Raw genomic sequence first — 14,739 nt, forward strand, 5'->3', positions numbered from 1 at the left:
TAAAATTCAAACGGATAGTAGTGATATCTTTTAGCTGATGACGAATCCGGGGAAACTTTATTGTCAGGTGACAAACTTGGTGATACAGATTAGACAAACATCGGTTAGATTGAATGTTGTTCGTTGGAAGAAGATATACCAGAAAGCGAATACGCGTGCAAATGTGATTGCCAAAATTGGTCTAAAAAATAATAAAAATAATTTAATTTATACTCATCCTAATCAGACCAGAATTAATTACCATTAATGTCATATTAGTCTTATTAGGCATTATAAGAGAAACTTGATTGGAAAGACTTGTAAAAGAATTGTTAATATATAATATCTTTTTGTGCTTTTAAGCCATCTGCCCAAAAAAAATAAAAATAAAATCTCAATATTAAAGAAGTCAAAATTAAATATTCTATATAAAATTATTTTTTAATATAAATTAATTTTTCAAATACTAAAGTAAAAAATATAAAATTCAAAACAAAATTATTTTGACAAACAATCACAATGAGATCTTTAAATACATTTAACTTTTATCATAATGAGTAGTAACATTATAATAATAAATTATTGTAATATATTGTAAAACTTTACATCATTATATATATATATATATATATATATATATATATATATATATATATATATATATATATATATATATATATATATATATATATATATATATATATATATATATAAATTTTTTCTAATTTTTTTCAATTTTTTATTTAAAATTCTAATTTCTCTTATTTATTAATTCTTACATGGCGGTTTAAATATTTAATTTAAAATAAAATTAAAATAATAAAAGTTATAATTTCGCGCGCGAACATTGTTGTTCGTGCGCGGATAGAAGAGTAGTAATAATACGAATATCAATTAAAGTTATTAAATATTTTTTAATAAAAGTTAATAAATTACCTTTTTTTTTTTACAAATCATCAAATAAAATCAAATATTAATTATATATATTTTTTTGAATAAAACATGAATTTGTAATTTAGGTTGTAGAAAAAACAAGTCACAAATTCACAATAGTATATTCATTCTCGTTTGCAGCTTTCAGATCTCTTCTCATTCGATCATTCACAGCGAAATTCATCAGCAGCAGAAGAAGCTTCTAGAGAGAAAAGAGAAGAAGAACCGATTTGCGATGGGTTACAGAAACAAGAGCTTGGTGACGAAGGATCAAACTGTTTTTTCATCAATGAATTGTGAATCACTGAGTGATGCAATGCTAGTTTTCACTATGAATATCATTGGTTTACCAGTTGATGTTCACGTGAAAGATGGTTCTGTGTATTCTGGAATCTTCTATACTGCTTCTGTTGATGACCGTTTCGGTACTTTCTTTCTCTCTCGTTTGTTTATTCAATTTTTTCATGGGAAAGTTGTTTTCTGTAATGATTTCCTCAATAGCTCTATTAGGTTGTGATATTTTTGTATAATTTGTATAATTCTCATGATTAGTGTTAGCTTACTTGAACAATCATGGAGTTTTTGTTGTTGTTGTTGTTGTTGTTTCCCCCAACTCTATTTGGTGTTATCGTAACCTATTTTGCTTAAACCTTAAGGCTCTATATGGATTGATGGAATAGATCGGAATGGAACATTATGGAATGAATCGGAGCGGAGCAGAATGGAACATAAATTTCATTCTATTCCATTCTATTGTTTGTGTATTTTGATAATTTGACGGAACGGAACAATTTCATTACATACACCCCAAACCTGCCCAAACCTGATGGAATGGAATGGAAATTGAAGAATTAGATGGAATAGGATGGGATGAATTCCTTCATGTTCCATTTCACTCCATCTATTATATGTAAATCCAAATAATAGAATCTTATTATTAAGACAGTTGATAGTTTTTGCGATTCATTCATTTTGTGTGACTCCAGTTGTCGAGGTGAATCTTAGAAATTGAGTAAGCAATTCAATCGAAAAATTCATATGTTCTAAATTACTAACTACTAATTGTCTATGTTATCAATCTCGGACAGCGGCACGACACATCACGTCCATCTATAAAAATGGAACGGAACGGGAGCGGGAGCGGGAAGTAGAACAGTCGATTTTTAAGTGATGCGGATATTAGTATAGTTAATATTAATACACATATAATTGTCAAAAAACTAAAATAAATTAATCAAAGTTCATGAAGTATTTCTATTAAGAAATAAAAGTTAGCAGTCTTGAGCAAAATAAATTTGCAAATGCCAATAAAATTTAATAAAATAACCGTGTTATCTTTAAAAATTTAAGGGTAATATCATTTACGACTGACACGGTCAGAGCGGCCGCTTTGACGCGACGTTGTTCTGAACCCAATCCCATTATTGCACTCGTTCCAGCCGAGTGACCCATATGTGACGGAACGACACGACCTGGTGCGGTTTTCTTGATTTTGCTGTTCCGTCGAGATAACGGTCGGAACGAGCAAGTTTAATAACAAAGCTAATTGTTTGCGTTATATACTATGTAGAATGGACACTGGGACACACACGGACACTCCGACATCAATAACGTAAAAAAATATCGGACATCGACCCATCTACATATTGATAGTATTTGAGTTTCTTTCATCCATATGTTATTTAAAGATTTAAAAATATTCTAATCAAATTAATATGTTTGATTCTTTCATTGATAATATTGCTTCAATCTACATGTTTAACCCTATTAGAAGAGTGTGAAATTTGTTCATGAAATGTATAAGGTGTGTTGAAGCAAAGAAAAATAATTTTTTTATGAAATACTTATCTGAATTGTCTGGCACGTGTTTTATGAATTGTCTAATACATTTAAATTTTATAATCTGTTATATAATTAAAAACTCATCAGCATTCACTTACTTTGCTGCGTGTTTAGGTATTGTTTTGAAGCAAGCAAGGATGACCAAGAAGGGAAATGGCCACAGCAATGTTGGAAAAGAGGCCTTGATAGATACACTAGTAGTTCAATCAAAGGATCTCGTGCAGGTCATTGCTAAGGTAAAGCCATTTGTCCATGCAATGTATCTTTTATGACTACATATCTTCTTAGAATATAACTATGTGCTTAAGGTTAAGGTACACATGACTTTGTGCGTAGGGAGTAACGCTTCCCAAGGATGGTGATAATGGAAAAATAACTGGCGAGGATGAGGAAGCAATTACACCCAGAGTTTGTTGTTCCGAGAACCGCTCAATGGATGTAGAACAGGTTAATCAATCAAGGTATTGTCTTTATCAAATTCATTCAAATGGACAGAGATATGTGTTAAGCATAGGCAAGTTATTTTGTTATTAAGTTTCATACCGCCAAGGAAGCATTGACTGTGTCTTTACTGCTTGTCAATTGTCTTAGCTTTTGATATGATTTTCTCATACTAATAAATCTGATTAAGCACCTACCCCAACATGAAATTGTTAAGCAAGTTCTGCGATTTATTCTGTAATTCAAAAGGATTTTCCCTATTTCTTTTTGTATATCAGTTGGTTTCTATCATACACATCGTGGATTCACAAAAGGGAAAGATAAAAAATAATGTAGGACACTTTTACATAACAAATTGGAATGTCAAGTGACTTGATTGTGTCCCACCCGCCAGCATGCAAATTTGTTTTTGTTAATTACTAGTAGGGTGGTTTCCCAATGGTATTAGATGTATGTGTATTGATTGTTCAACTCAAGTAAGAAGATTGAAATTGCTCTTTTGTAATATGTTCAAATTTAATTTTTCATTTATCAAATGCTGTCATTTTGTATGGCAGTCTTTGGTAGTGTATAGTTAACACATTCACATACTAAGATTTAGACTTTATTTACAACATATTTATATAACCAGTTTGTTAAAAATAATGTGAATAGAACAAAAGAAAGTAGGAATTCTTCTCTAATTCTTTATTTACCCAATGGTATTTTTTCTTTTCCTGGGCAAATAGGGTTCCTGTATCATGTACTTATTGGCAGTATTTTTTTATTATTTTGACTTAAAAATGGATATTTAGATAGCACTTTTCTACATATGTTAGATATACATTTTTTTTTGAAATGTTATTTCATTCCACTTAGCATATTCAAATATCAATTTAGAGTTCATCCTTACCATGTCCCTCACCCTCTCTTCTTACTGTTAGCCAACTTAAGGAGATGAAATATCAAAAGTGAATAGAACTATTTCACTATACAGTTCTATTTTCCATAAGAAAAAGATAAAGTATGATGGACTTGTTACATTATTGCATTTGTAATATATATGATTTCAGAAAATGCAGATTTATGACATTATTTTCTTTTGCCCTTCTGTTCCCTGCCAACTTTCTATTGACAGACAAGCTGGAGATAATAACTCAAAAGGGAAGACTGATGACTGCAGGCAGAAGTTTGAATTTCATAGTGAAAAAAATGTACGTTGACTTATGCATAGCTGCACTTTTGGTGGTTTGATTATTTTTAAAAAATTCTAAAGCTGTGATTTTCCACAGGATGAAAAGATTCAAAGCCCTGATTCATGCCATGAAAGTGAGTTGGATTTCTCTGATCTCTGTTTCATGTAAAATTATTTACAGTCAATATTGATGGAAATGGCACAAGCATAACTTATAACTTTCGTGGACATTTATTAGTTTGCGAACTTCAACAAATTTTGTATGTTGAACAATGTGCAGTATGCAGGGACGGATTTACATGTATCAAATTGGGGGCAGGTGCCCCCACTTAATATAATTTGTTGAGTAAATAATCAATAATTTTATATTAATACCATTAGTTATTAATTATTGCCCCCATTAAATTAGATATCCTGTTTTGGCAATTCTGTATTGTTTTGCAATCCTTAATTTTTTTGGTTCAACAAAATATTAAATATTATTTATAAAGTTGATAACAAGTTTGATCGTAGTAATTTAAAAAAAAATTATTTAAATTATTTTATCTGCCATTCTTATTTATTTATTCAAACAAATAAAAAAATTATAAATAATTTTAAAATTTTTGTAGCTTCTATTATTTTTATCCATATCGATAAGAATCATAAGGATAGAAAAAAAATAATGATCATAAATTTATTTTTATATAAATCTATAGTAAACAAAACTTGCCCCCACTAATTAGAATTTCTGGATCCGTCCCTGGCCGTACGGCATGTTATTTTGGATCCTTTTCCACCTTATGGATACCCTTATGCAAAGTATACATAGGAAAAGTTAACATTGTTTTCTTCCAAGAGTTTTACGTAATGTCACCCCTATATTTTCTAGTTTGCTGAGACCTGTTTCTCTCAAAACTAGCCATTTCCTATGATCTCACCTCGCATTAATTGAATCCCCTCTTCTTAGCACTAAATGAGAAACATTTCTTTTATAATTATATGTTCCCTTATCAATTCTTATGTGCTTGCATTGTAGTTGTTACATGTCTTGGCCAAGTTAAAGCTGATAAAGCCAATGCTCATGGTAGGGAAAGGTCTACTTCACCAGATTCTACATCTACACATTCCACTCTAAGTGAAGATCTCAGCGAGGCGTCACATAATGTTCCAGCAAAAATTATTGAAAAATCTGCTCCAAGGGGTACAGATTGTACCAGAAATGCAAAGGTAAATAAACCAGTTGAGCTTCCATCAACAAATGCTGGCAATACAGTTCCTGATAAAAAAAGGACGTAGATGGAGGGTTTATTTTGTCATGACAAAGCACATTGGATGCATTTGTGCCCTATTTAATGCATCTTATTAACTGAAAGTCATTTTTGGAAATGTATGCTAAATAAAGTTCATACATCCGATATTTCTTCCTAATACTAAGTTAGCTATAGTATCTCTTAAACATTTTGAATGGGTGATCTATTAAATTTTGATCTTGTTAGAATATTAGAAAATAATATCTTATAATATCTTTATATTATATTGTAGTATCTTAATTTATGTCATAAGATCACTTCATAATTTTAGATTATCTCTTAGGATTAGTTTTTTATATTACTTAAGATATTGTTATAATTTATGTCATAAGATCACTTCATACTTTTAGATTATCTCTTAGGATTAGTTTTTATATTACTTAAGATATTGTTATAATTTGTTTTATGGTTTCCGTATTTATTTAACATTTGAAGTATTGGATCCTTGTAAACAAGGATTAATATTTAGTCTTATGTATCAAATTACTACCAAACTACTATCTATAACATTCAAGCATTTATTCTTTTTCCCCGCTTTATTTTTTATTTTTTATCTAAAACAAATAACTTCAACACCTCTATTGCTCCTTAGATTCGTCCCCATCATTTATAAAGTTAAGAGTACTAATCTAATTTTTAACAGATTTTAGTTTCATTTACGTAGCAGCATGATAAATAGCCGATGCCAATTTTGATATAATATGGTTTTTGTTTAGTTCTTGTTGATATACCTTTAACTTTTTCTCTATGACATTCATATAGGAATTTAAGCTCAACCCAGCTGCCCAGATTTTCTCCCCGTCTTTTGTATATCCTATTTCAGCACCTTCTGCTTTGCCAACAACTGCAAACATGGTTTACATACCAAATAGCCCTCATGCTCCAAATATGGTTTACATGCCAAATAGCTCTCCTCCAGTACATGTTGCTACTCTTCAACCTGAAGTTGGATTCAATACTTTTGCTTCTCGACCTTCTGTGCCTGTTAAGGTTTCACAGTATGGCAATTTGACAGTTGGAAATGCTGGCAGTGGTTCTCAGTTTTCACAACCTGTATGTATTAACAAATTTACTGATATTCTTTCTCTTGTTTGCATGAGAATGTTTCTTTGCTACACAGGTACTGTCAAAAAACATTTACTTAGGAACTCATTTTTGTCATTTTTTGATTTCTTTGGCGACAGATTGTTGGTCAACTGGCACATAGGACACAACCTCTTCAGTATGCTGCACATTACACTCCAGTTCTATCTGAACCTGCTTATTTGCAATCAAGCTCTCCTGCTGTAAGTACACAGATATTATGTGCCTGCCATCTATCTAATTTAATATTTCTTCTTTAAAAGCTATTAATTGGTTTAGGAGGAATCACACGTTCCCACGAGATATTGTCTTTTTTTCTGAGTGCAGGTTATGGCTGGACGATCCACCCAGCTAGTCTATGTTCAACAAGTTTCCCACGTAAGATAGCATGTCTATAGCCCTTTTCACCTAAGGAGTTTCTTCAGTTTGTCTTATAAAAGTTAAGCCAAAACTGAAAGAAATTTCTTCTATAGTAATAGGAAGAGAGAAATCGAAGAAAGATAAAGGAGAGAAAGAGTTGCATTTTTCTGTTATTTTTTCTGTGTGAAGTTAGTTACACATTACAACAAGCTGAATAGCTGACTATTTATCTCAGTTGGACTGTGCTGACTCAGCACAGTCAGCTGTAGATTGTTAGAGCCCTTAGGCTTAGTTTGGCTCTGCACTATTATTTTCCTAATGCTTTTGTTTCTATATTATATAGAAGGTCTTATAGAACATTAGGAAATTCACAGTGGATAAAAAATTAAAAGATGATTTGTACACAATACTATTGAACTGAATTTCATATGCAATTGTGTTTTCATAATATAACTAATGATAATTGCACAAGGAATAACAATGATGAAAAATCCCACCAATGTTTCTCATGTTGGTTAATGAGTATCTTTCATTATCAGTCTGTTAATTAGGTTCTAAAACTACGCTTTGCAAAGTCCTTTATTCAATACACCTGCCAATTAATGTCTTGAGGGAACATAAGTTGTAGTGATCAAACCCTTGTCTAGTTTCTCTTTGATGAAGTGTATGTCTCTCCCTATGCTTTGTCATGTCATGCTGACTGGAATATGTGCAATGCAAGTGTCTGATTTGTTGTTAAACACTAGCTTCCGCTAATTTCATGTACATCTCGTAAGTCCTCCAACACAATGTTCAACCATAGTAGTTCACAAATTCCCAACGTTATGGCTCAGAACTCAACTTATGTGCTTGACTTGCCTACTACATTATGTTTATACTCCTCAGCGCACCTAAGTTTCTGTGGAATTTCCGCCTTCATTGCGGTCTGCCCCTAGTCACCTAAATTGCAGCATTTAGCTTGCCTTCGATGCAGCCTCCAACACATTATTGTGGTGTGTTTGAAGGGGTGGATTTAGTCCCACATTTATTAGAGATATGGCCTGTGTTGTGTATGTAAGTGGGGGCAATCCTCACCTTATAAGCCGGTTTTGTAGAGATGAGTTAGACCCAACCCAAATTCTAAGAGTTTCTGTCCAAGGACATGCATTAGCCAGAAATTGAATCCCATCTGTGACTGATCTTGTATAGCCAACATCGGTATAAACACTTCCATAGATGGATCTCCACCTTTCTTTTAATAGTAGTCCTCTGCCAGGTATAAACTTCAAGGTTTGTAAAATTCTACACTGCTTATAAATGTCTCACTCTCAAGTCATACATGATTTGGCTTACAATACCAATTGCATATGCTTGGACATATGTGTACAATACTTCATTTTCGCACTAACTTTTGATTTTGAGCTTTGTCAACTGTAAGAATTTCTTCATCATTTCCAATCCCATGATAATTTGATGGGTACCGTACAGTGGCAGTCTTACAACCTAATTTCCTATTTCCCTTAAGGACATCAAAATCATATATTCTTGGGAAAATGAAGGTGGCTTGTTATTATTAGGAATATTGTAAGGTTCTGAGTATAGAGAAGAAATGAAACTCTACTACTGCTACAAAATATTTGTAGGTAATCAAACCATGTTTCCTTTTCTCAGAGCAATAGGCTGTTCATTTTGGTTAGTAGAAACATTTAAAAGCATATCTAAGGTATCAAGAGAAAGGGTAGGAGAACCAATACCTTCAATGCTTACTAAGTTCAGATAACCGGACTAAATGTTGGCAAATTTGGGTTTCTTCTGTATTTGATATAAGATTTGTGATGTTCCGTTAAGATATGGAACTTGCTGATAAGTTTGTTGGTTAATAGACTTAGTATTGGGAAGATCCCATGCCCCACATTGGTTGGAGATAGAGCGTTAAAAGAGTTTATATAGAGTGTTCTGTTAAGATATGGAAAGTGCTGATAAGTTTGTTGGTTAATAGACTTAGTATTGGGAAGATCCCATGTCCCATATTGGTTGGAGATAGAGCGTTGAAAGAGTTTATATAGAGTGACACCCCTCACCTTACAAGCCGGTTTTGTAAGAATGAGTGTGACATAGGAATACTCTCCCCCCTGAACTTGGGCACTAGAGAAGAAAGACTTATCATTGAACGTGACCTCCATAGAGGCAATGGAGCGACAATTTTGAGGGTGAGTACACCCCAAGAAATACATTTGTTAGCATAATGATCAAGTTTTAAACAATGTTGACAACACACCCAAAGATACAAAACTTGAGACTCTTATGGACCAAAGGTAAAAGAGACCTCAAGAATTGGACTGGACGCACTTTGCCAGCCTGGCAACGGTTGCCAATACGAGTACATGACACTAAGTCAAGCATGGTGGGATAAACCGTATCATGAATTGTCGCTCCATAGAGGCAATGGAGCGACAATTTTGAGGGTGAGTACAACCCAAGAAATATATTCGTTAGCATAATGATCAAGTTTTAAACAATGTTGACAACACACCCAAAGATACAAAACTTGAGACTCTTATGGACCAAAGGTAAAAGAGACCTCAAGAATTGGACTGGACGCACTTTGCCAGCCTGGCAACGGTTGCCAATACGAGTACATGACACTAAGTCAAGCATGGTGGGATAAACCGTATCATGAATGGTGGCTGGACAAACCACTACATGCCACTAGAAGCTTGTTGTGTGAACTCACATGCAGTGAAGTTCACTTGCATGAACCAGCAAGTAAAAGGTATGGCAGTGGGATTTTGGAGTTAGGCTGCACTGTCTTTGGTTGTTTCAGTAGGTTTTCTTGCAGCTTAGGCTTTTATTTTGATCTGGAAAAACATGATACATTGAAGGGGTGAACAAGCTATAATAGGGCAGAAGCAAGGAAGACAAATGCTATCAGATATTTTGATCTTGAAACAGATTCTTCCAAATCGAGAGAACTCTGTTATCAAGTTGAAAGATATCTTTTACTGAATACTATTTCTGAGTTGAATTCACATAATGCTGACCAAGATCTATTAATATTTTCCTAAATTACGGGTCTATTTCACCTGTACAAATCTCATAAAATAGAGATAGCTGTACTAGGTATAATATATAATATAATAATAATAATAAAAGTCATTCTCAATCAGATGATAAGAGTGGTGCTGATTTTCAAGTATTCTATGGATCCTTATAAAGGGATATGATTTCTGTGAAAATGTATGGATGTGTCTATTTGTAAACTGAACCAATAGTTATGCTAACTTTTCTATATTTTATAATTCCATGGTCGGCCAAATCTATAGTACAAAGCATTTCCTTCCCTGCAGAAATGTTTATTAATTTGATCATCATAACTAAGTCTTTCTACTTGTGATTGAAGGATTTGGTTCATGGTGCAACGGCTCCATTCCCAACCCGCCCCCTGATGAATCACGTCCAATTTCCAAAGCATCAAGGTAACAATATGACATCTTTTTATTGCATTTGTTTTTCTTTTCAAATGTGCTCTACAGCAGTTACCAAAAGGAAAGTGACATTTCCTGAAAATAAGCTATTCCAAACGCTAATGTCATAAAGAAACTCATTTGCACTTTCCCTTTTGATATGAAACATAATTGAATTCTTACATCCAAATTGAATAACAAATATAATATGCATTTCTTTTTGTCTAATTGTTCTATATTTCAAAAACAGGTGGAACATTTAGCCAAGCAATACCAGTTGTTATGCCTTCATCTGTCATAACAAGCGCGCAACAACAAAACTTTGCATTTCAAAACCACATTCCAGTTTTGCAACCTGGCTTTTCTCCACCTAGACCTATTTCAGTCCCAGGATCAAATGGTTTCTATGGCACCAAATTTTCATGAAACTGTCATTCAGATTCTTGTGTTATATCCCCCGAGTTAAAGCTCATTTTTCTCTGCCATTTTTTTAATTATGTTTTAAATTTTTTGACCAGTCTCATTTATTTTCCTTCTCTTGGTGAGAAGTGTATAGTAGTTTTGTGATGATTCTTTAGAAATTTAGGTTTATACTTTTTTAGAAGAAATTTTGTGAGTCCTCATGTGAAGGAAAATGGTTTCTAAAGTTCAATTCTTGTCTTGGGAATAGAAGAAAGTTTTATTTTCTTTAGGGGTTGATATTGTATGTTTGGCAATTGCACTTAAATTGGTTGGCTATAAACTCTTGACTACATCATTCAGCATTACTGAATATAGATTTGAATTTGGTTTTTCATATTTAAAGAGATGGAAAAGTGGCGTGACATTCAAATTTAATGTTATAAATTTTGTTGGTGATAGCTATGTTAATAATTTGTCCAATATTTTATGATACTATATCTGGCTCTTTTTTTTTTTTTCTTTACAAGATACGGTATATAGCCTACACTTTATTTAAACACAAGGTAATTTTGAAAAATACCAACTATTTGTTTGTTTGATCATTTTAACTTATAATTCATTTAAGAGGAAGTATTCTTTTGAAATCCTAGTTGTAGTAAACAGTAAATACAATTATTTATTACATCAACCAACCAATCAAAAAAATTCGATCTCAACCCCAATGTCATATACTCTCTAAAGTTTTTTTTTAAAACATTTTAAAATAAATAATATATTATTAAATTCAAAGATTTAATTATTCTTTGTAAGTAAATGAAAATATTTGACCTAAAAAATAAATTATTCCAAAAAATTAATTTAAAATTCGACAATTTTATATGGACAATAAATATAGATTTGAATATAATTTTTGTCTTTGAAATTATAGTTTTTTTTATACATATTTGTTACAAATAAATCTTTTGTTTGAATTTAGTCACTAAAAATTCAAAATCTGTTGTTTTTAATTCCTAACATCGGCTTATTAGGCCATGTAACAGGATTTTATTGCATCAAATTTGACACCATATCTTAATTTTTGAATTTGATTTTTTTTTGTTTAATTTGTTCTGCAACTAATTTGTTTTAATTCGGATAGGCTGCATTCTTATAATCTTTGACCATATTTAAAAAAAATAATTTTTTTATCCACCCCCTATTTTCTTAGGAACTAGCAGCGAAATTTTAAAAACGCTCCTATATTTCGGAAGTGCATCTCCGAAGTCATCAAAAAGGTGATTTCGGAGATGCATCTCTGAAATCATTTTTTTTTATTTTAAAAAAATGTATTTTCGGAGATGCATCTTCGAAATCACCATTTCGGAGACGCATCTTTGAAAACACATGCGTTTTGCTGTTTATTCAAATGGATGAGGGACGGGGTCGAGTACGAGTACCTCTTCAAATGGATGAGGCGCCTGCAGGTTCCTCATCTGGATCGAGGGGTCGGCTTACTCGGGGGTCTTCCTCTCGTGAGGAGGTGGTACGTGAGGAGGAGGAGGACGTGAGCCATGAGGAAGAAGAGATACCCGATGTTCACCGTGAGCACGGGGAGGATGATGCAGAGGAGGGCTATCCGAGAGGGCCTACAGACACTTCTGTGTTGATTTACTACCATGACCACGTCACTCGACGTGTTTGGGAGAGATATGTAGTTTTTTTAATTATACTTTATAATTTAACTATTTTTTTATTTAGATTTTTATTCCACTTTCTCCTAACAGTCTAACTCACAATGTTTTTTGTTTTTGTTGTGACAGGAACGACCGACCATAAAATACGTGAACCATGCGCGGAAAATTTTCTCTGTTTAAACCACGGGCTCAGTGGTTTAATGATGTTGTAGATGCGAGCGGGCTTGGCGGGTTATGCATGACAGAATAAAGTACCAACAGCCATGATACGCAGGGGGCTATTGTCGAGCGGCGGCACAAAGAGACGTCTTCTTTCCACCTTCCTGTTGGGGAGTTGACGATCACCTTACACAACTTGGCCTGTCTGCTCCACCTGCCGATCAGAGGGAGGTTACTAGACCATTCTCGGATACAGAGGGTTGAATCCATAAAGTGGATGGTGGACTATCTGGGTATGGACCCAAACATGGCAGATTATGAGTGCAGAGCGACGAGTGGGCGCATATCCGATTCTCCAGATTGAAAGAGCTTTATGAGAACCACTTGCTGGTGGCAGTAGAGTGCGAGCAGGAGGGTGACAGGCTTTTTACTGAGTATCACCGTGCTTGCGCTCTGCGGTGTTGGTTCATGTTCTTGGTAGGCACTGCGCTCTTTGTGGACAAAAGTGCAACCTACGTCGACATGACTTATCTCCGGTATTTTATCGATCTGACTACAGTTGACCAGTGGAACCGGGGGCAGCCATTCTGGTATACCTATACTAGAAGATGAATGAAGCCTCCAACTGGAGGACCATGTTAGAACAAGAATTGTTATGATCAATATTCTTAGTTTTTGTGATAACATTATATATGAATTTTGTATAAGACAATGTGGTACTCTAATCCTATACATTTTCCATTTCAGGAATTATATAAAGAGTATGCACAATTCGGCGCAAGAAGCACTGACTCACAAGGTTCAAGTATGCAACATCAGAACATGCTCTCGCAAGACATCAGAAAATGGTCAAGCAGAATCAGAACATGGTCTATGAAGCATCAGAAGAACTTGAGTTCAGAAGCAGAAGCACTGAAGTTCCTATGGTATCACGCTAGAAACACTTCAAGGTCAGAAGACAAGAAGATGCCCTGCACCAAGCTGAATGACTCTGATATTCAAACATTGTATCTACAAAGATAAGATCAGAAGCAAGTACAAGATGACAGGCTACGCTGACTGACAAAAGGAACGTTAGAAGCTATTAAAGGTAAAGTCAGTTAAAGCAGGAAAAGCAAGGGTCGAGGTAGTTGACAAAAGAGTGAAACATTAAATGCAAAGCTGTACGGAACACGCAACACATTAAATGCTCCCAAAGGTCATCTTCTCATAACGCCTATAAATAGTGAAGTTCTGATCAGAAGCAAGGTTACCAATTTGCGAACAACTCTTGCACAAACTTGCTGAAACGCTGTTGAATCAAAAGCTCTCAAACTTCATCTTCAACCTCACATTAATTTTGTAATATCTTAGTGAGAATCAAGCTTAGAACTTAAGAGAAATATCATAGTTGTGATTATAGCTTATTAAGAAGCATTGTAATACTCTTGTAAGAATTTGATTTACATTTATTTGTAAAAGGTTCCTAGAGTGATCAAGGTGTGATCAGAATACTCTAGAAGACTTAGAAGGTATCTAAGTGGAAAACCATTGTAATCAAGGTTGATTAGTGGATTAAATCCTCAGGTGAGGTAAATCACTCCAAGGGGGTGGACTGGAGTAGTTTCGTTAACAACTAAACAGGATAAAAATTATTGTGCAATTGTTTTTGTCTTAAGAGTTTTTAAAGTCACACTTATTCAAACCCCCCCCTTTCTAAGTGTTTTTCTATCCTTCAGACCAGACAGTTGACTGGATCTTGCACACTCCTCACGGTACGTTTCTTTTTAATTATTTCACATTTAATTATTGTTCATATTTTTTTAACATATTATCGTATTGTATTTGTGTTTCAGGGCTAGAACATCTCATACTTCCACCACATGCACGGCTTCGACATTGATCCTGTGTACGATGACGCCATGCTTAGGGTCGCACGATACGTCCTCCAAAGAAGGATAACGTAGTGGGCCCATATC

The 14,739-nt window shown here is 33.8% G+C and overlaps 1 protein-coding gene across 2 annotated transcripts; it reads left to right on the plus strand.

Annotated features, from left to right (window-relative positions):
* The first annotated feature begins 1,010 nt into the window (after positions 1 to 1,010).
* LOC131633525 (uncharacterized) lies at positions 1,011 to 11,351 on the plus strand. 2 transcript variants are annotated; one of them, XM_058904236.1, is made up of 11 exons: positions 1,011 to 1,337; positions 2,869 to 2,990; positions 3,091 to 3,215; positions 4,313 to 4,388; positions 4,467 to 4,503; positions 5,388 to 5,578; positions 6,424 to 6,714; positions 6,846 to 6,947; positions 7,072 to 7,122; positions 10,484 to 10,559; positions 10,798 to 11,351. In XM_058904236.1, the coding sequence occupies exons 1-11, from the start codon at positions 1,148 to 1,150 to the stop codon at positions 10,971 to 10,973; spliced, it is 1,437 nt and encodes a 478-aa protein (XP_058760219.1). In that variant the 5' UTR covers positions 1,011 to 1,147; the 3' UTR covers positions 10,974 to 11,351. The 2 variants fall into 2 exon arrangements, with proteins under 2 accessions (XP_058760219.1, XP_058760220.1); XM_058904237.1 differs by lacking the exon at positions 7,072 to 7,122.
* Positions 11,352 to 14,739: the final 3,388 nt, after the last annotated feature.

This window comes from Vicia villosa, unplaced genomic scaffold (assembly GCF_029867415.1).
Source record: "Vicia villosa cultivar HV-30 ecotype Madison, WI unplaced genomic scaffold, Vvil1.0 ctg.001134F_1_1, whole genome shotgun sequence".
Lineage (NCBI taxonomy): Eukaryota > Viridiplantae > Streptophyta > Magnoliopsida > Fabales > Fabaceae > Vicia > Vicia villosa.